At 39.9% G+C, this 21,707-nt stretch overlaps 2 protein-coding genes across 9 annotated transcripts in view; one reads left to right on the top strand and one right to left on the bottom strand.

The window, feature by feature from the left end:
- Nucleotides 1-9: 9 nt before the first annotated feature.
- Nucleotides 10-13,608, top strand: KBTBD2 (kelch repeat and BTB domain containing 2). Of its 4 annotated transcripts, none has more exons than XM_041407730.1 (4): nucleotides 10-186; nucleotides 7,032-7,546; nucleotides 10,286-10,451; nucleotides 10,884-13,608. In XM_041407730.1, exons 2-4 carry the CDS (start codon nucleotides 7,377-7,379, stop codon nucleotides 12,417-12,419), a joined length of 1,872 nt encoding a protein of 623 aa, XP_041263664.1. In that variant the 5' UTR covers nucleotides 10-186; nucleotides 7,032-7,376; the 3' UTR covers nucleotides 12,420-13,608. The 4 variants fall into 4 exon arrangements, with proteins under 4 accessions (XP_041263664.1, XP_041263665.1, XP_041263666.1 ...); XM_041407731.1 differs by lacking the exon at nucleotides 10-186 and adding an exon at nucleotides 758-939; XM_041407732.1 differs by lacking the exon at nucleotides 10-186 and adding an exon at nucleotides 758-955.
- Nucleotides 13,609-17,863: 4,255 nt separating this feature from the next.
- Nucleotides 17,864-21,707, bottom strand: part of AVL9 (AVL9 cell migration associated) — a 41,039-nt gene continuing 37,195 nt past the window's right edge. For 2 of the 5 annotated variants that reach the window (XR_005952927.1, XM_041407872.1), the window contains exon 16: nucleotides 17,864-21,662. Coding sequence is in view for 1 of the 5 variants with exons in the window: in XM_041407872.1 (XP_041263806.1) it covers nucleotides 21,568-21,662 (95 nt within the window). In the remaining 4 variants the exon portion in view is untranslated. The remainder of the gene's footprint in view (nucleotides 21,663-21,707) is intronic. The other 3 variants (XR_005952924.1, XR_005952926.1, XR_005952925.1) reach the window with 3 other exon arrangements.

The raw sequence follows: 21,707 nt of genomic DNA, 5'->3' as shown, positions 1-21,707 counted from the left end.
TGGGGCGGGGGGGGGCGGTGGCAGCAGCAGTAGCAGCAGCAGCGCCTGCGCGCCCAGGGGCCGCCGCCGCCTCCGCAGCCTGGGAGAGAGACCGAATCCGCCGCCGCATCCTCTTCCTCCCCCACCGCTTCCCCGCGGCCGCCCGCCGTCGGGACGGCCAGGCACGAGAGAAAGCGGCCGCCGGAGGTTTGTCCGGAGCGGAGGGGTTGGGGTTGTGGGGGGGAGCGATGGCGCTGGTGGCGGCGCTCCCGCGCTCGCGTCCCGCCGCGCCGCGGCCGCCGGGCCCTTTCCCGTCCCCGCGGGGAAGCGGCCGCCCCGAGGAGGCCTCGGTCCCGGGGGCGCCCGTGGGGGCTTCTGCGGCAGCCGCTCCCCCCGCCGGGCGGGCGCGGCTCCCGCCCGCCCCCTCCCACCGTGGCCGCTCCCGCCCGGGCCCGCCGGCCACCGCCGGAGGTGGCAGCGGGGGCCGTCTCCGCGCCCTCGGGCAGGGCCGGCTCCCGGGAGACCCGAGGGGAGGAGAGGCCATCGGGATCGTTCCTAAGCCCGGAGTGCGGCGCTGCTGGAGGAGCGGGAAGGTGCCCCCTTCCTTCTGGGGGAAGCAGGAAAGGGATCAGGGCTGTGCAGGGACAGGACGGCGCACCTGAGCATCGGAGAGAGGGAAGAAATGTCTTTCCTTCCCCTAGTCCAGCACCGCCGCGTCCCGCAGGCGGGAGGGGGCTGTGGTGGTGGCCGGGGCGTAGCGGGGCTCCCCTTGGGCTGGGCAGGTGGGGATGCGTGAAACCTGGCTGTTTGTGTTGGCAGCGCTCGGAGGGACACGCACTGGGAAGTCTCGGAGGAGAAGAGCGCTGTGGTGGCATTGCCGTTCCTGGTAGCTGCCCCTGCGTTCCCTGCTGATCCATCTAGTTGTGCATACGTACTCTGTGGGCACCGGCAGTCACCAGGGTGGGCTTCCGTGGTCGTATGTAGCTTTAAAGAGTCACATAATTCTTAGTATGCTTTTCCGGACTAAATAAGCAGACAGTATCGCTTTGACGTTAGTCAAATTTTCCCGGCGTTTATCATTATTTCTGCTATGAAACGGGATAAATACCTGCTGCTTTTGAAATAACTTTAATTATGATTTAGAGACGGATTTGTGCTGTACTTAGCATGTGCATTTTTAGAGGCTTTACTGTAAAGCCCCAGCTTGGCTTTTCTACATCATGTATATCTACTTTGTGTTCATAATGGGCTGAAAGGCTGTGTGCTGTTGTGAGCTCACCTAGGGCTGTAGCTACGTGAATTTTGTTCAGATGATGTATTTCAGAGATTATTAAAATGCACACTGAGTATAGTTTTGTTTCTCAGAAATCTATCTGGAGGAATAGGTAATTTTTAGTATTTAATTTAATTACATTGCATAGTAAATGTATACATCAAGTAGTCTCATGATTTGAGTATAGGTGTCACACCTTTTTCCAAAATGTTTTTGTGTGTCGAGTAGAGAGATCCCTTTATACTCAAAGATGTGTAAGCAGCGTCTTTCAGGAACAGTCCAAAGAGGAAGAAAAAATGTTGCTGCTTATTTAATATTTTTGACTACATTTTAGACAGACGGTTGTTGTTGTTTTTTTGGTTTTTTTTTTTTTGCTGAAGCAGGCTTTTTTGTTTTGGTCATGTGATTATGAAGCAGACCAGAATTGGTACAAACCCTAAAATTTTTCTTACTTAGTTTACTGAGTGTTGTGCTTTGAGAATAAATTTTATATGCATGAGTATGATATCCATTATAAGACTTAACCTTTCAGGCACTAACTTACAATTAATTAAGCTACATTAATGACTAATTAATTTCTTAATGTTGAAATGCTTGAATTTATAGTTAAGTGTCATATAGTGAATATTTAAGAAAATGACATGTACTTTTAAACTGGAATTTAAGTTGTTACATAAAACACACTAGCTTCATTAATGTTCTGTAGTTAAAAAAAAAATATATATATGTAGGATACATGGCTAGATCTTACTGGAGACATCCATGGCCCACTTTTTTTTCAAAGGTTAATTTTCCAAAACAGGTCAAGTCTTCCACAAAACAGAAACACCCTTGGGGATGGAAACTACCTGTGCTCAGCGCAGAAGTCCAGTTGCCAAGCTGTTGGTTTATCATGTCATAAATGCTAATTTTCTTTCAGAGCAGGTATTTCCTTTAGTGTATAACTTCCTTTAGGAGCAGAAAAACAGGAGTGCATTGTGACCAAGCATGCTGTTAACATGGAGTCTGACACTTCTAGTCTCTAGTTTCTGTGTAGCTTCAGAAAACTCACCTACCTCAAAGTTGTAACTCACCTCCCAAGCATAATGTGCATGGAAAATAGTAGTAGTTTCCAATTGAATAGTCATTTTCAAGTTAACATTGTAGGATTAAACCTTTCCTTGTTTTTAGTGAAATTTCACATTGCTGCCTTAGAATCTCCTTGATGTCCTCAGTTGTGTGGACTACTGTGCTATCAAAGACACCTTTGATGGCTTTAGAAGAGAGGAAAACTTCCAAGTCTGGAACTGCTTCATCAATTACCTATTTCTTACTCACTGCCAAGGATGCAAATTTGATACATTACTCAAGAATCTAGAGCTTCCAACTCCTTTTTTCTTCTTTCTTTCTTGTCTTTGAGATCTGTTGGCTAGGTGTGTCGATTTGCATAATTGATTGTAATCAGTTTTAGTACTCGCATTCCCACTTGCTATTAGCTGGTATGTTAAGTTTGTAACTCAGAATATCCCTCATAGTAACCAAGTGTTGAAGTGCCTGAGCTGGATACTGTGTTGCTAGCTGGGAGGATTGCTGTCTCCACACACCAAGGCTTGTGTAGTTTGGCTTACAGTTGTTCAGGTCTAAATTCTGACCTTTTATTATGTTAAAAATAGTGAATGACTCACTTCTTTAGATGTGTTTTTACTTGTGATTTGGATGAAGCTGCCCTTGGGTGGAAATAGGATTTTGATTAAAAGTGCACAAAAGTAGTATTTAAAGTTTGTTTTTTATTTGTTTGGGTTTTTTTTTTTTTTTTAATTAGTTAGAACTAGATTAAATAAATTGAATGTCCAGGGAGATAAGTTTGTGTTGTTGGGTTTTTTGGTTTTGTTTTTTTTCTTCAGACATATGGAAAATGAAGTGTGTTTTTTAAAGTGTGAATTTGAGTTAGTGAAGTTGGAATTCAAGAGGCATTTGATGGCTGAAGATGCAGATGGGAACCTGTGACACTTTCATAGATCTTTTACATATTTCCCACCATTTTATGGGAAGTTAGGCATCTAATCTGGCAGACTAATTAATGGGATTTTCAGAAGGAATCAGGATCTCTTTAAAAACCCCCAAACAAAAGATGCCTATATATCTTTTTCCCTTCGTATAATTTAGGTGGGAAAGAAATAATTTTTTTTAATAATTTCAGTTCAAGAATATTATATCTGTGTATTTTATATGTTTCTCTACCAAACTGGAAATAGTCAGTATACCTGTTCCATGTTACACACTGAAGGGTAGTGCCACTGCCACGTCTGTAGTGCAGTATCTCTATCAATCTTTGCCTGACCTCAGAAAATAAACAGATTCAAGGAAGGCAATTAATAGCCTATCCCATAACTCATTAACATTTGATGACTAATTTTCTGAATGGTCTCATTCAGATTTGAAGTACATGAACAAGTGTTAACAAGCCACCTCATTAAAACTACTTAAGTAAAAAGGAATAATTACTTAAAAACAAACCCTCTTATCAACATGTTACTTAATGTTGCTCTCCAGCTTGATAGGGAGGTACTTTGTATCACCGAGTGATTCCATGGTTTCAGCACCCTGTGGCCTTCCAGCAGCTACCTGCCAGTCCTGTTTTGGATAGCTGGCTTCCAAGAAACAACCCAGAACAAAATCGTCACTTCAGTGACATCATTGAAGGGGAAAGTCTCATTCCTAGATCTTGTATTCAGGGGTTATTTTTATTCTATCAAAATTTCAGTTCAGGATATAAAGCTAACTTTAGCCATAGATCTTTTAATCCATAAATGAGAAATGTCCTCTGCTGCATAGTTACTGGGACTCCAGCAGACAGTAGTGCATCTGTAGACATTTTCTCAAGTCCCCAGTTTTTCATTTATCTCAGAGCCAATGACTGTATGCAACCAGGCACAGCGCAATGAGAGAGATGTTGGGTTGGGACTAGCTCAGCCTCTTGCTTTCCTCCTTCAGAAGTACATGGCTTTGGACAAGCTAATTTTTATTTCAGTGCCTCAGTTTTTCAGCCTCAAAGTGAGGAGAGTATCTCCTTTAAAATTTTCTTGAACTTTCCAAAGAGGTGTGAGAGAGGTAGGTACCTTGGATGATTTTCCAGGCACTAAATGATGTTACTACCACTTACCTAATGTTTTCAACAGATTCAGTTCTCTTCGGCAAATGACAATATAAATTATGGCAATTTTGGACCAGTAATTCAGAGATCCTTGATGTATTTATTTCCATTACAAGGGAATGGGATGTGAGTCCTGACTTTGTGACAAATAGAAAACTTTGTTCTTTAGCAAATGGTTATTGTTGGCAGCAAAACAGTATAGATGTGGAAAACAGGGATCGTGTATGTAGCATGTTCCTACCATGTGCACTTCCCTGAGTACACGACAGATGGTTTTCTGTAAACCAAAGGCTCCAGCTTTGTAAATGTATGGTTCAAAGGTGATCCACATCACATAAATGTTCTGCAACAGGACTCCTGTCATCTCCTCAATCTTTTCTGCTACTGAGGGTCGTACTCAAATGTTCCAGTTATTTATAGTAATTAATTTCACAGTTTCAACTTGTCTTCTGCTGAACAGGTCTGCATTTTCAGTTATTGACTGTCAGCAGCTTTCTGCCAAAAATGTCTTTAATCTTACTAGCAGGTGTATATCAATTTCTCCATGGCATCCTTGACTTGTTCTGGTACCTAATGACTGAACCAGTGCATATTAGTTTTCTTTTTTTTTCCCTGTTTATCAAAAAATATTTATATTCTTTACAGTTACATCAGAAAAGGAAGTTATGCTATCAATGAGTTCTTTTGCTAAAGCTTTGTGTTACTGATGCTCTGCCCAAACAGAGCTTAATCCACCAGCTTGTATTGTTCTTGAAACTTTACTCCTAAGCCAGGAAAAACAATGCTGTAGAGAGACTCAGGATACCAGCAGAGCCACAAGCTATTTATTTCCGTGGGCCTAACACACGTAGGGAGTCTGTGTGTCTCTGTAGCTGTTTAAAGTTCAGTGCAAAATCTGTCAATGGATTGGGTTGCATGGTGAGTGTTCCCAGAGTACCAGGAGGGTGGGCAGTAGTGCAGAGATGAGATGCACAATGTCTTGGTGGAAAGAAGCTGTGACCTGAGGCAGAAGGTCATGCTTTAGATGGAGCAGTATTTCTATATCCTCAATATATTTATGGTTTAGTGACTTCAGAGGTTACCTGAAACTTGAAGGTCTTCAGTCAAGACTTGTGCTAGTATCTGTTATTGTAGCACACAGTAATATCTACTCCTTCCCCCACCTATCAAAGCCTTTTCTGTATTCCTTAATTAATTGCCTTCACCTCAACAGTGAGCATTGGGTTTGACTAGCTGGACTGTTTTCCAGTTAAGCAAATAGGGAAAACCAAGAGTTTGAGATTCTTGTTTGTGTCTGTTTATCACTGAAAAAGGAAAAAAGATCAGGGACACTAAATTAGTAGTAATTAAAGTGGCATTAATTAAGCATATCTGTTTCAAGTGAGTGAATGTTGAAAGACAGCTCTTTCTGAGTTGTATTACAGGCAGGGCTCTGTTGAAACAGTAGATCTTTGGTGTGGCTTGCAGGTATTTCTACTGTCTTGGTCTTACACTAAATCTTATGTTTTTGTGTGGAATTTAAGGAATGTCATTTCACACAAGTTGTTTCTGCATTCTCTGTTCATCATGAACTGTAGTGATAGTGATATCTTAGACACAAGACAAACATGTCCTGGTTATTCCTCAGTTTTGGAATGCAGAAGAAGGTTGCAAGATTAAATAAATCTGGAAGCAGTTGATAGCTGTGGTACTCCAGTGTCCATTATGATGGTAATTTTACTGTCACAACTATCCCATTCTTAATTAGGTTTTTCTGTTCAAGTGGAAGATGAAATAAAACCTGACCCCATTTTTAAGAGGAGAAATGTCCAAACAAGACAATAGACCTTGGCAGCCACTGTAGGTGTTCTGAGCCTTGCTATTCCAGCATCCCTTTGCTCCTATTATTTCCTTGTTTTTCTTTTCTCCTCTCTGCAGCAGTGAACCTTACCTGGCTGTATGGAAATTACTCAGAAGGAAAAACAAGGGAATGTGAAATATTAATAGGTGAAGCCCTTCTGCCTTGAGCAGATGAATTTAATATGCATTGGAAATAAAGACTTTTAGGGTTTTTTGTTCTGTTTGTTTTTGGGGTTTTTTTACTTACTGCTAGTTCTGCTTCATCTCTACTAGAATGCCAAAGGTGAAATAAACAGGCTGATAATGATGTTGAGAGTTTAGCTGGAAAGTGATGGAATGTGAAAATTACTGCATTTGTATTTTTAGTAGCCTGGTACTGATAAGCTTTCAGTAGACAAAAACAAAGAAGCAGAAAAACTTACTATTTAATGTAGAAATGGGGGAAAAAGTGGCTGTCTTATCAATGGTTGAATGAAATTCACAGGTCTACTCAGTGGGAAATCTGGGTAATTCTTGAGGAGGAATGAAGTCGTACTGAACCTTGTTTTAACTCCCCAGCCTTAGGGGCTGTGTTGACAAAATAAATAATTTTAATTTGTGAGTCTAGGTCATATGATAATTAATGTACAAACTCCTCTGCTTTTCATTTCTCTTAGATACCTTTGTTGTTTACATTTTTTTTCTTAGAAGGGTTTTATTGCAAGTGATGAAGTACTAATTTAGAAATGCTTATTAGACAATTACTTCTAAGAGTTAACTAAGAAAGGTTTTCCAAAATGTAAATTAATTTTATTTTCCTGCTTTCAGTCACTGATCACGAGATGCTACCACAAAATCTACCTCAGACTTCACTTTTGTTCATTCAGTTGCTGCGTCATAGATCTCAACGGGAGCTCTGCAGACACCCTTGAAAGTCTCCAAACAGATTGGGACATCAAGTCAAAGCATGATGACCTAACAGGAGGTCAAAGTCTGAAACATTGATTCAGCAGTTCAAGATAACACTGCCCTTTTTATCAGTATCACTTCTGAAGGCTGCAGACCTCCTGCCATTTTTTTCCTGGCTACTTCAGAAACACTCTGCTGACCTTTCTTTGGTGAAGAGATCTTGACTTTTCTCTCTGGTCCTGGAAATATTAATGGAATACAGTCATGTCTACCCAGGACGAGAGGCAGATAAATACAGAGTATGCTGTATCCTTGCTGGAGCAGTTAAAATTCTTTTATGAACAGCAGTTGCTAACTGACATAGTGTTGATTGTTGAGGGCACTGAATTTCCCTGCCATAAGATGGTTCTTGCAACGTGCAGCTCATATTTCAGGTAAGTATTCAAATGCTATAAAATCTGTGGTACCTGGTTTTGAGTGTAATAGTAATTGATTGACAATGTCTTACAGAGACTTAAAGATCAGAAACTTATGTACAAAACCTAAATGTCCTTACTTTCCAACACAGAGTAAAATAAAATTTCTGGCTTCCTGGGACTTATTCTAGATATTTATTGTAGTTCCTTAGATGAGTGTGGGGAGGAAAATCACACTTGTGATGGTTCATTTTCTTTAGGGAGTTAAATGAGTCTGAATAATTAGTAAATTTCTTATTCTTACACTGAATCTTTAAAATACTTAATTTATTTCCCAAGGTGGGATAACAAGGGATTATTGAGACTTGGCTGCAGGAATTCTATTGTCATGTTTAACTGCAGTTTCTTAGTAGAAGCATCTGCTAAAAGTAGAGATTGATGTGCAAATTCATGGCTTTCTTTTCTGAATCATCTGGTTTTCCCTGCTCAGCAAAGCCAGAAACTCTTCCCTTCCTTGAGTGTTGTGGCAATGCAAGTGTGTGTGGTTTGGGGTCTTTTTTTTGTTTCATGGTCCCCCCCGCAAGATACTGTTGAAATTTTTAGTTCATTAGCTCTTGTTTTCCAAATGTCCCGGTCTTGGTCTTTGAAAACATTTCTATTAATATGTTAAATGCTACCACTTTTTGCAAATGCCTTCATAGTAAGACCTGGATGATGAGGCACCATGAGTTTTCTGCCGTGATTAATCATTTTTGTTGGCAGCATAATATAATTAATCTGCCTGTCTGGAAGGAATTTTGAAGCTTGAAACTAGTCTGAGTGACATCCACGCATGTTCTACCTTCCTGATGCATTGTGGAGGGATTGTAACTTTTCTTTCCGGTTCAATCACGGGAAAGTTTACAAATCTGCTTTTCCTGAGACCGGCTCATTATGCAGAACACATCCGAGATGTTTTCTGTACTTTGCCTCCTTTCTTGTAGAAAACTGTGGAAGGATTAATTTATTACTTATACAGAAAATTTTTGTCCCTGCTGGCTTTTCTGTTTATTTTTTCATCTCAGATGAATCTGGTCCAACTTTTAGCAACAAGTATTGTGTGATCACTAGATAATAATTATTACCATTGGCCCTGTGCAGATGACATAGTTCCAACAATTTGTAAAATAACAGCCACTGCAAATGTAGCCAGATTTAATGTGGGTGGTTAATCATAAGGTTGGAAAGCTGTCATGAGTCCACCCAGTGTGCTGCATCAGAATGTGCAGTCAAATCTCTTATTCATATGTGTTTATTTATTATTTATGGAATGAGGTTTTGGCACTGGTTAAAAGAAGTATCAAACTTGTGGTTTTGTCATGTTCTGCTTTTCTTCTCTACTTTGATTTACAAAAAGATGCCCAGCTTCCTAAATTTAGCTTTATTATGAAAAATTGATAGCCCTGAAGGAGGGGGAAGAAAAGCAAAGCATCTTGCTGTGTGATCCAGCCATTGTGTGTGATTGCAGCCAGCTTACCTTCCATCTTTGTGTCTGATGTGCAGCCCTGCTCCAGCACAGGCGGCTCAGCAGTGTGAGCAAGAGCCAGAGCCTCCAACAGCTCCCTCTCTTCCTTTCTGATGAGTCTCTGTACCCTCTTGTACTTTTTTGCTTATTTTTAAATAGCTGCACAGCAAGTTGATACTCAGTTAGTCAGTGATCCCTCCTAAAATGCAAGTTGCCCTGAGTTGAGGAGTTTAGAAAAAGACAGAGAAATGGGGATGGGATAATGTCTTTTGTATCAGATGCTTTCTGGAATGGCTTTGCTTAGGGAGTGTACTTCCATGTCCCCTTCACCTCTGCACCCAGAAGCAGGACTAAAAGGTGCACTCACTGTCCCTTCGAACTTCTCTCATACCTGGTTTCCTAAAAAAATTAAAAGCCCAAAGAAAGATGAAGAGCCTTGAACTGAATTTTTAGCACAACCATAAATACCAAACCTGAATCAATATAAAGCTCTTGAAACCAATGTCCCCTGTTTTAAGAAAATAGACAAGTACACAGCTTATAGTCCCAGACTGCAGTTAGTTCTTAACTGTGTTACAATTAAAATACCAGGATGGGCAAGAGGTGTGTGAAGCATTAAGGAAACAATTCAAATTGCCTTTCTAGTCTTCTTCAGAAAGATGTAATGGAAATATTCACTCTTTTTCACAGATTAGATCTGATAGGTTTTTCTGTTATTGATTTTTGCCTGCAAATTTGAAGTTTACTGCATGTTATGATGAATGATATATAAGAAATAATTCATAGAGTGCTAGTCCTTGCTCCATTTCTTCTCCTCCCAGAGGAGCATCCTTTTTGATATTACTTAGCTCAGTCCATTACATAAATCTGCTTCTTTTGTTTTAGAATCTAAAATCTAGCTGTGGATGTTTCAACAGTGTTTTTTGGAGGATGTTTCTTATCACCTATCATAGAAAATATTTAAATCGTGCCATTAAAACTCCAAAATCATTAATGCTGTCTGCTGATTAACACAGAAGGGTTTGCATGAATATAAAGTATTTCTGCAGAAGGCACTGATGTTACTCTTTTCATGTTCTGTCCAAGTGTTTTATCGTAAATAGTAGATGCCAACCTAAGGTAAATCCTAAACACCTGTGAACAGGCCTGCAAAAGGACTGTTCACATTTAGGAGTGTAATCACCAAAGGCTTACAGGTGACTGTTTAAGATTATTCACTGCTGATCCTTGTCTTAATATGTGTTTCTCCTCAGAGCAATGTTCATGAGCGGGCTGAGCGAGAGCAAACAGACACACGTACACCTGCGGAATGTGGATGCAGCCACTCTGCAGATCATCATCACTTACGCATACACGGGTAACCTGGCAATAAGCGACAGCACAGTAGAGCAGCTCTATGAAACTGCCTGCTTCTTACAGGTAGGAATGTTTAGAGGAGGAAATAACAGCTCCTAATCTCTGAACCACTTTATTCTTTATCTTGTTAAAAGATCTTTCCTCTTTGGTAATTTCAAAACACTTTTGCTCTGTTTGTTCTGTGTAGACAGCAGTTGCTTGCCAAATTTGCTTTATGTAGCTATCCCTCCTTGCATGACAGTCCCTTTGGAAGGCTGGAAGTAAACCAGTGTACTTCTAACATTTAGAAAATTAGTTTTGCCAGCAGACATAATCACGTTGTGTACTTGGTCTGTATGAAGCAGTTGAGTGAGTCACTGCTGTGTTTTTTTGTACGTATAGTATTCCGTGCCTGAACTGTGTTGTTCAACACCAGACGCAGGTACTTTATGTTCTGGTGCTACGTGAAAGCATAGACTGTATGTGTAATGCTTCATGTGTTTCTTTGCTTTACAGGTAGATGATGTGTTACAACGATGTAGAGAATACTTAATCAAAAAAATTAACGCAGAAAATTGTGTGCGTCTGTTAAGTTTTGCTGATCTCTTCAGCTGCGAAGAGTTAAAACAGAGTGCTAAAAGAATGGTGGAGCACAAGTTCACAGCTGTGTACCACCAGGAGGCTTTCATGCAACTGTCACATGATCTACTGATAGATATTTTAAGCAGTGACAATTTAAATGTGGAAAAGGAGGAGACAGTGCGTGAGGCTGCTATGTTATGGCTGGAGTACAACACGGAATCACGCTCGCAGTATTTGTCCTCTGTTCTTAGCCAAATCCGGATCGATGCACTTTCAGAAGTAACACAGAGAGCCTGGTTTCAAGGCTTGCCACCTAATGATAAATCAGTGGTGGTGCAAGGACTGTACAAATCAATGCCCAAATTTTTCAAGCCCAGACTTGGTATGACAAAAGAGGAGATGATGATATTCATTGAAGCTGCTGCTGAAAACCCTGGTAGTCTTTACTCTTCTGTCTGTTACAGCCCACAGGCAGAGAAAGTTTACAAACTCTGCAACCCTCCCGCTGACTTGCATAAGGTTGGGACGCTGGTAACTCCCGATAATGACATCTATATAGCAGGTGGGCAAGTTCCTCTGAAGAACACAAAAACCAATCACAGTAAAAGCAGCAAACTCCAGGCTGCCTTCAGAACTGTGAATTGCTTTTACTGGTTTGATGCGCAGCAGAACACTTGGTTCCCCAAGACGCCGATGCTCTTTGTACGCATCAAGCCGTCCCTGGTGTGCTGTGAAGGGTACATCTACGCAATCGGGGGGGACAGCGTCGGCGGGGAGCTCAACAGGAGGACCGTGGAGAGGTACGACACCGAGAAGGACGAGTGGACCATGGTCAGCCCCCTGCCCTGCGCGTGGCAGTGGAGCACGGCCGTGGCGGTTCACAACTGCATCTACGTCATGGCACACAACTTGATGTACTGCTACTTCCCCCGCTCGGACGCCTGGGTGGAGATGGCGATGCGGCAAACGAGCAGATGTTTTGCCTCAGCTGCTGCTTTTGGTGATAAGATATTCTATATCGGAGGACTGCATATTGCCAGCAATTCTGGGATAAGGCTCCCCAGCAGTACTGTGGATGGGTCTTCCGTAACAGTGGAGATCTACGACGTGAATAAAAACGAATGGAGGATGGCAGCCAACATCCCTGCCAAGCGCTATTCTGACCCGTGCGTCAGGGCCGTTGTCATCTCCAATTCCTTATGTGTCTTTATACGGGAGACCCACATGAACGAGAGAGCCAAGTATGCCACCTATCAGTATGACCTGGAACTCGACCGCTGGTTCCTGAGGCAGCACATATCAGAACGCGTGCTGTGGGACTTGGGGAAAGACTTCCGGTGCACTGTAGGAAAGCTGTATCCATCTTGCCTTGAAGAGTCCCCGTGGAAACCTCCAACGTATCTCTTCTCACCGGACGGAGCTGATGAATTTGAGCTGGATGGGGAGATGGTTACATTACCACCTGTATAGCTCCCAAATGAGACTGCACAACTGAGTCTGTGCTCAGTTATAAAATAATAAAAGAAATAAATGGCTGTGAAAGAACAGGTCTGGGGACAGAAATCTCAGAGCTGTCTTTCAGGAGCTGTATTTTTATGCCCTACCTAACACTTGCCGCCATTCAGTATGAATTAGTGAAATGAGCAGATATGCTTCCATAATCTCAAATACTATTATCAAATAATTGAGAAAAATATATGTATATCATGAGCTTGAGCATCTGACTTGTCTAAAGAATGAATTCTAGTTCTACAAAGTCTCGGTTCAGGAAAATTAGCTTAAGAAAAAAAGTAGTTATTGTTTCTAGGATGATGTCACAACTCTTTTGAAAGTATCTTCCAGTTACATTTTAACTACTTCTGGATAGTCTACTTAAGTGCTAGTTATATAATTGTCAGTGTGGCCTAATTAAAGGACTGTGCTGCACTTACTAAATACTAATATCTATGTTGGTATAGTAATGCCATTAAAAGAAAAAGAAACAAATCCCATGGATCTACACCTGTGGTAGGAAGGGTAGATCTTCCATTGTATGGTAACATGCTGGGCAAAATGACTGCAGGTTCAGTCAAGCTGTATGATGAGGTGCATGTATTCTATTTTCACTAACTTATACCTGTCTATTTAGAATACAGGTCTTCCAAGCAGCTGGTAGATTACCAGGTGTGGACTTAAGTTGCTGGGCTTGCAATAGGAATTGCCAGCCCTCATAGTGCGGGTCTATGTGGGGCTTTAATCAGTAAACGCCTCCACATTCTGTATTACAGTAACATTGGCTCATGTATATTACTTCCTGCTGCTGATGTATTTTTCCATTGTAAAACGAAGTTTTAGTGTGGATTAACCAGGTCTTTATCTTCTGTTAATTTAATAACAAGCATTACTGTAGTGTGATTGTGTATAGGTATCCCTTAGCTGTCAGGTTTTTTACTGTGGGGGGGGAAGCAACTTCAGGAATATCCTGTGCTGTGTGTGCAGGAGAGCAGATGCCTAGTGCTGCTCTGGCATTAATCCCAGGAACCACTAGCAGTAGCGGGGTGCCGCCAACCTAACACGAACACAGGTGCTTCATGACAAACCTTACTAGCATGTTCAGCTGCATCATGTTCTGGCACTGTATTTTGAATGACATTAATTTATTAAAAAAGTCTGAATCCAATTGCCTGAGTGTGCTTTTTGGCTGAAATAAATAGAGCTGTGCCACCCTCCCACCACATGCACACTTGTAGCGAGTAGCTTATTGAAGGCAGCTAGAAATAGTTAAGCTGCAAAAAGCCTGGAGATGAGTATGTTAAGTTGATTCTGCTCACTGCTACTCAGCAAAAGCTGGAAATTAGGTATTGAAGTCAAACTTCATTACAGGATTACACAGGACTAGAATCCCCTGCTATCATTTTTGCAAATCAGCACTTCTCCGGTCATGGTACAAATTTTGCCTTACTGAAAGCGAAGAACAGCAGGCATTAAGGAGAAACATTTTCTGTAAGTTGAGACAATGGCAGACCTATTTTCAATCTTAAGTAAGCAAGAGCAAATTTATTTACTCCATTGTGCAGGCTGTCACTGGCTTTTCCTTAATTGTTTCTTATTGCAGTTGATAAAGTTGCAGCCTTCAATAAAGACAACACCTATGTGTTGTTTGGGTTAGGTCTCAACGGGCCTTACAAAGTTTTGTCTTGTATAATTATTAAAGGTTTTGGCTAGAAAAGGGGCTTTAGATAAGAAAGGTGCTTTATATGAAACTCTTCCAGATGCTTTGGTATTTTGTGCCATGTGAGGATTTATGGGACTCAGAGTAACAATGGAAAGCTACCAATTTTTTTTTTTTAATGAAGGTGACATAACATGTTTGCATTTACCATTACATAAACTTTTTTTTTAACACCTACATATTTTAGATAAGAGGTGTGAGATGACTCAGGAGCTCCTGCTGATAGGTCTGTTTATATTGCTTTCATGTTACAAGCCTGTGCAAGGGAGCATACATAAAAAGAAGGACATAGATACTCCTTTATAATGCAATTTGGAGAATCACATACCTCAGGCGAAAACATGAGCAGTAACCAAGTAACTCCAGCCTGCATGGGCTGCTCAGTTCTGTGGCTCCTTCTCCTGTTATCAGGCTGCATTAGGCTTTAGGACAAGGCTTTGTTGGTTTAACTGCAGATGATCTAGAGCTAGTGAAGGGGCAAAGTGGGCTCATTCTGTTACTGAAATATTCATCTTGAGTTTAAAATCCTATTTGTAGTTTCTTACTGGAGGAAAACAAACAAAACAAAAAAGGGTGTATTTGAATAGTAAATAAGAAATACTAAATAGGAATTACTAAATTGCAGTGTCTCTAAATCACAACTGCCTCAAAGAACCTGGAAGAACTTGGTTTTATCCATTTAAGAACATTTTTGAAATACAGACAGTCTGTATGACTTCCTGCTCATCTGCATCTTTTATCATTTTTTTTCTGTACATTACCTGTATGTTTTGTTTTTTATGTGGCCCAAGACTATATAAGTACCTTATGTAAAATGTATTTGCTATTAATAATATGGCACTTAAAGACATGACTAGTCAAGTGGTGAAGATTTCTCTACTGACTGCTGAAGATATATTAGTCGTTCACTTACACAACTGGTTTCTGAGCCAGTATTCATCCCCAAAGAAAAACAAAGAAAACTGGCAAATGCTGTTCTCGAGTCTAAATTCTTGCCTTGCATAATTCAAGAAGGAAACTGTGCAGCCAAAGCATTGTCATTGCCTGGAAGTGGTCACTAGTGGTAGAATTAGAGAAAGACTTTTGCAGGAACAAAGAGAACAGCTGGAAAAAATGCAGTTCTCATGTCATAAATGGAGCAAATATGATTAAAGCCTTGACAGAGATCTAACTAGTGTCTTACTATAAAGCTTCAGCCTAGTCTTAGCCTATTGAACATGTATTTGGCTTTGAAGTACATTTACATCTCATTAACTCATGTCTTCAAGCTCTGCTACATTTGCAAAGTTTATCTCTTCTCTGGTAAAGCTGATTTAAGTCAGTCCTACATAGTTTCAGTTTCCCTTACCTGAAGTAATAAAACAAGCAATCTGGCCTCTGCTAATTTTTAATGCATTCAGTCATTTTTTGCAGTTGTTCAAACACATACATAATTGCAAGTTTAATTTTTGTTGTAAAGGATCAGTCAGATCTGGGACAGCGAATTGTGCCAAGCTTTGCAGAGGCCAGGCTCAGACAGATAGTTAAATTTGGCGGGAAAATAATTTGATAACATTTTAGAGATAATTTCAAGATTTAAAGCACTACTGTTTTTCACAGTATTTTTTTTCACAGTATTTCTCATTTCACTTCTCAGTGGCTCTTAAGATGCACAAGTACCTGCCACATTGCACTGAGCTAAGGGATACTTGCGGACAAACCTGCAGACCATTATTAGCCAGGAGAGTGTTTCACCTCCTGTGTTTCCCATTTCCAGCTACCTTCCAGTTGTTTTCTGTTTTTTGCTCTGAACTCCTACATGAAAGGAACTATAATTTAGGCAGACTCTGAACCAGGCTCACCCTTAAAACCACTTTCTTTCCACTTCATGCTTAACATTAGCCACATAAAGTTCTGTTTAGTTCCACTTTCAGAAGTATTTTAAATACTTCTCCTTCCTACAACATTTCTCATGAGTACAGTTCAGCAAGGCAGAGTTCTTACAGAGCCTATAAACCCAGAGGAGGTGTCTGAAGAAAAAAACCATGAAACAATTTCATGAAACAAAATTTAAGAGCTGACATGTGCTTCAGCCAGCTCTTTGGCACATGGCAAAATCTATATACAAACAAATTTTTCACAGCAGCCAAGTCAGTAACCAGAGGTCATATTAGGCAGTATGTTAAGCTTAGTGTTATTTTTTGCCACTTTCTGGTATGCCTGCACTTTTAAAGTCTCCACTGTGTTTCTGTGTGCCTTTCTTCAGATGTGAGAGATCAACTCAGTTCTCTTCTCCAGTACTTTCCATCTATTTCACATAGTATGCAAGTGATGTTATTTCCCGTATTGTTTTTAAGACAAGATGACAGCTGTACATCTGCCTTCACTTCAAAGAACATTCTTGCTTGATTATGCTCACCTGATCCAGAAAGCAGTGCAACATTATTGGTTATTTGGATTCAGAAAAAAAAAAAAAAAAGATTTTGAAGGCATTCTCTGCTACTATTAAGGCAAACAGTGATTATGCTTTCATTAATATTAGCCAATAAATTCAGGGTTGGAAGCAAAAAAAAAACAAAAAAAAAAACCCAAAACACCTTACTTGATCAGTTGATTTTGAAGTATTATTTATTACAAGAGGAGCAATGTATGATTCAAGAATTTTGACTCAAGACAGCTAGAGTTCCAAGTTCCATCCCAACTGAGACTGAGCCACCTGTGTACAGATGTTATACACACATGATGTCAATTTGCAGGGAATAAGGTAATCTGAGTAAGGGTCACTATTAACTGACAGAAGTGATCCATTTCCCTATTTTTTATGAATCCAAACATTGCCTCTGATGTTAGTTAAAGAAAGGGGTCAAGACCAGAAACATGACAGAAGTAAAGCTCTCTGCCTGCTTTTTTAATCAGTCCCTTCTCTAAGATTGCATTAAAGACTCAAAACACCAGGAAGCAATTTTTCATACATCTTTAATCATAATAAAATAATGTAGTGTTTCTCCCTTTAATGAATAATCTCCACGTTGCCCTTTTTAATGAAAACCAAATAGCTACAAGAAAGTGAAATTGCAGTGCATAAAAAGCATGATGTAAATTTATCTTTTAGTATATTTGCACAACTACTTGCACACTGTCGGAAAAACCTTAACAAATTTTAGGGAATTGCAGCCATTCTCTAGACATAACCTTTGCCTAACTCTCATCTAAACGTTACCCAAGGCAGTCAGTTTCCTCTTTCTAGAAAACCCATTTACCAAATTGTTCTTAGACAGGTACAGTGACAGCTGCAGTAGAAGTTCTGAAGTTTTGAAACAGCTCCCTATGGCAGAGAACTGGATGTGCAGCAATTAATTTACACAGCATCTTGATTTTGACCAGATGTCACAATCCACAGAAACTACAAGTTACTTTGAAGCTAAATCAACACCAAAATTTTAGTTGTACTTGAAATTCTTACTGATATAAGAGAGGTCTGTGCCCCCCTGAGGACTTGAATCAATCCACAAGAAGCAGCACCTCACAGGGAATAACAAGTCACTCTAGAGGATCCATTTGTCCTAAATTTGCAAAAAGCAGCATCCATAATCAGTTTAAATAAAAGACAAATTTCAAAAATACTGCCAGTGAATTACAAGCAGCTACCAATATCAAAACCAGATGCCTGCAAGTGTCTTCTAGTGGAATTAATTTATTAAAACAATACAGCTTTCTGAGCAGATGGAACTTTAAACAGGCTGGATGTATTTTATTTTTCAAGCAGCACAGGAAAAATCAAATACATTACTTGTATGTTCAATTATCAAGCAGTAGTTCCTATGTTTAAAAACTGCATTCACACCTTCACTTTTACAATTAAATACCGCCACATTAGTTTATCTGCTTCGTAATAATTTGTATGGAAATGAGAAGCTTGTTTAGGCAAAATACTACATTTAATTACAAAGGTGCTTAAAACAGAAGTACAAAGTCAAACAAGTGCAATGTACCAGAACACTGACCTAAAAATTCTAATTAAATTGTGGCATTTTGGGAAACTGGTGTGAGATGTGTACAGGAATTAAGGTTATGACATGAAAATGACTGTTGAAAGATGCTGAACACTTCAGTCAAATGAAACATAAGGTCAGCAACACTTAAGTCTTGTGGGGTTTGGGGGACTTACATCTCATTTCTCTGCTCAACAGGCAGTTCCTCAAATGCTGGCACATACGAAAAGCTGAGCTTGTCTCCTGTGATGAGAGAAAGTTGAGAGGTGTGCTACTGTTACCTGCAAGTCAGTGTGTGCTGCATGCTGACAGCCAGAAATACCTTTGCAACATCAAATCAGGACAGAGCCATAACAATACCTTCACAGCTGACTGATTAGAGGCACTATCACCAATTCACTTAGGACCCTTTGTTCCTTACAGTGCAGAAACAGATGTCAGGGCTTTTGAAATGGAAGTCGACTGCCTAAATCTTTCTGAATAATTAGTAATGCCTGCACTGGAAACATTAAAGCAGAGGAGAGGAAAATAACTAGCATTTGCATTGGATTTAACTAAAGAGGTTACAAGCACTAAGTTAAGAAGAGAACTACATGAGCTTAGATGAACCTCAGTGGCTGCATGCCTTCCTACAGCCCAAAAGTAAGCTTAAGCAAATGCTGGAGAGCAAACGTAGATGTTAATGAAGACAACTAATTATGAAGATCACTTCATCTCCACCCACTCATTGAGTCTTAATCACTCTTGAAATCTGAGTTTAAAACCAAGTCCAACTTGCTAGCAGGGTGTCAGTTCTTAAAAAGACTGAAAAGTTTTTTATTCTGTCATTTATAAGGAAATGAAAATACTCTTAATCAGGTTGTATGTTTGGTTCCACAACAGAGACAGCTGGGACAGTGAGAAAAAGGCTGCAGAGAAAGATCTGTCTGGTCTTCTTGCCCATAAGAGAAAAATTGTCAAGTATCACAACAGAATCGTGGTACAAAGCAACAAGCAGCCAGTGAGGGCACCTCCTTCTGTCTTTCCTCAGATTAATCCATGAGAAAACAAACAAAGGTCAGCTTTCTAATACTCCTAGCCCAGCGAGGGAACCTGTGGGAATAAGGGGAATGCAGAGAGCTAATAAATTGGCAATATAAATTCAGAGGATTTGAGAATTCAACAGAGAAAACTCAGGTGTGGAGGTAACAAAGACAAGGATATTGAAAAGGGATCCTTTCAGGTCCTGCTTCTACATGTAAATACCAACCACTTGCCTGGCTTCTGGAACTCGCCATTGTGAGCTCCTAAGCCTAAATCTACCTAGGTATGCTTTAAGTTGCTGGTGATTAAATCCTTTATGCACCTTTCTTCAGTCTTCATTAGAACATGGACTGTGACCACTTAAATCCCAGAGTGCAGATAATATGTTAGTCATTTCACAAAAGCAAGTGTTTATTTTGGGTTATTTTCTTATCTGCATGCTGATTCAGAAAGCTCTAGACACACCACGAGTAAACAACTCTAGTCTTAATTCACTGCATATAAATAATATCTAGTCTTTAAAAAGATAAAAATGTCTATTACAGAGTTGTGGAATAAAACAGCAAAGAGCATCAGAAGTTTGAGGAGAGATACAAAGACACACAGAGACCACGAGCAATAGCTGCAGTTTGATAAATACATCTTACTTGAGTGTCAGAAGCAATAAATTAGTAGAGTTTTAGGGGCCTTTTTTGCCCTTCTCAAATCAAACTACTCAAACTGGCTGTTTGCCTTTAGGTTTTCCACAGTCATTCTATCTAGTCTGTCCTGGGAAAAAAATTAAAGAAGGCTTTAAATCAGATCCCATCTTTTCAAATCACTGAAGCAAAAAAACTGACAACCAAGCTGGCTGGACAGTGACAATGTGATGCAAATGTGGCTTTTCTATTAACTTTACAAATGCATAGAAGGAATTAAAACATAATTTCCTAAAAACATTTGAGCCTTCTTGTTTATCTCTTGTGCAGCTGCTGCATTTTATTTGAGGAACAGGAAATATAACCATGACTACAAATCTTGGCCACAGAAAAGAACATGGCAAAATGCTGACAGATACTGATGAGGCAATAAACTAAGAGGCTTTTGGTACAGAAAAGTTGGAACACTGGATAATGTAATATAGAAAATGTTGAGAGCAACATGTGGGGATGTCAGAAGGCATCTAGAGGCACACACATTGCAAGAAAAAAGGAAATAATTTCCCTTGGAATCAAGAAATGTAGGAAGTGCAATACGCTTGCATACAGAAACCACCACATGCATGCTACATAGGAAATACAGCATTATGCCACATCTTTTCAAATAAACTCTTATATTTCTCCACACAAGGATACTAACTGAGCTGTTTTAGTTACTCTCAATTCCAGTGTTTCTTTCCTTATGAAAAAAGCAATTACCCAAACAGCACATTCCCTGAGTCGACACAGAAAATCCATAGCTGATTTTCATTTGGAAGAGTCCTCATAACTTTACTGGGAAAAAAAAACCAAAAAAAAAAAACCACCACACAGAGTTTGCTACTGTGCTAGCTTTGGGTGGGTTTAATACTTCATATTCATATGTATGCAACTACATTAATGTTGTAATGACATCCTAACTTACAAAATTATCTATGATCCAATCCCAGTTTGGGAGAAATGCTTTGTAATTCTTTCCCTGAAGAGATATCTCCAACTGGAATCCCATTCATGTCCTGGGGAAAAACTCAGACAAAACATAGACAAAGGTATGAAGGCCTACTGCATAACATGAAAAAAACTACTGATTTTGCAACTGTTACACAGATTTGAAGACATAAAGAGAGCTAGAGATAGATTAATTCAAACAACTCTATATGGATACAGGCAATAGAGGGAAAAAAAACCTCTTGTCAGCCACAGTCTTACTCTGCACCTTGTTGATTTTAATTTGCAGCTAAAAGCGTGAAAGTTCCACCCTTTAAGGGTTGCAGAGATTCTCTCAAATCCAACCTAAAAGAGGAATTATTATTTATATTCTGCTCATTTCTAACAAGAATTCACAAACATTTGGCTATCTGGATTGAAAAATAGAACTACTTTACATAAATATCTTCAACATCCAAGAAAATGTACAAATCTAAAGTCAAACACATTTGGCTTGCAACAAGCCCCATTTGCTAATGTCTTTATAAAGGCTCAGTTTTGAAGAGAAGTAGTCATTTTAAATATAACCAATACACTGCAAATGCCATCCCACTGTATGGTGACACTCACCATTCTTCTGTACTTCTAGGGAAAGTGAATAATAACATTCCACATCTGCTTGCAAGCAACATATATCTTATTTTGGTCCTGGGTAGGTAACCTCCACTCCTACATTTTGGAGCGGTCTTTTTACAGCTCAGAGAAAGATTGCACCTGAAATAGTCAGCAGCATTCTGCCAAACCAGCATTTAGTCCCCAAGGCTTTGGGTTGAGTGTGTGAAAGTGGAAAACCATGATGACATTGCTGATTTTGCACTTGTGAAGGCTCCTCCAACAGACTGACCTGCAATACAAAACAAAGATCAATAGCGAAGTGTTATCTTTACTG

This window comes from Onychostruthus taczanowskii, unplaced genomic scaffold (assembly GCF_017590055.1).
Source record: "Onychostruthus taczanowskii isolate IOZ18803 unplaced genomic scaffold, ASM1759005v1 scaffold28, whole genome shotgun sequence".
Classification (NCBI taxonomy): Eukaryota; Metazoa; Chordata; class Aves; order Passeriformes; family Passeridae; genus Onychostruthus; species Onychostruthus taczanowskii.
The sequence above is the reverse complement of the archived record's forward strand: the minus strand, read 5'-3'. Positions and strand labels throughout refer to the sequence as shown.

Excerpts from the sequence above, each read along its gene's own strand:
- KBTBD2 (XM_041407730.1), top strand. The coding sequence starts at position 7,377 with ATGTCTACCCAGGACGAGAGGCAGATAAATACAGAGTATGCTGTATCC. Across the intron at positions 7,547-10,285 it reads ACGTGCAGCTCATATTTCAG|AGCAATGTTCATGAGCGGGC; the intron begins GTAAGTATTCAA and ends GTTTCTCCTCAG. Across the intron at positions 10,452-10,883 it reads AAACTGCCTGCTTCTTACAG|GTAGATGATGTGTTACAACG; the intron begins GTAGGAATGTTT and ends TTTGCTTTACAG.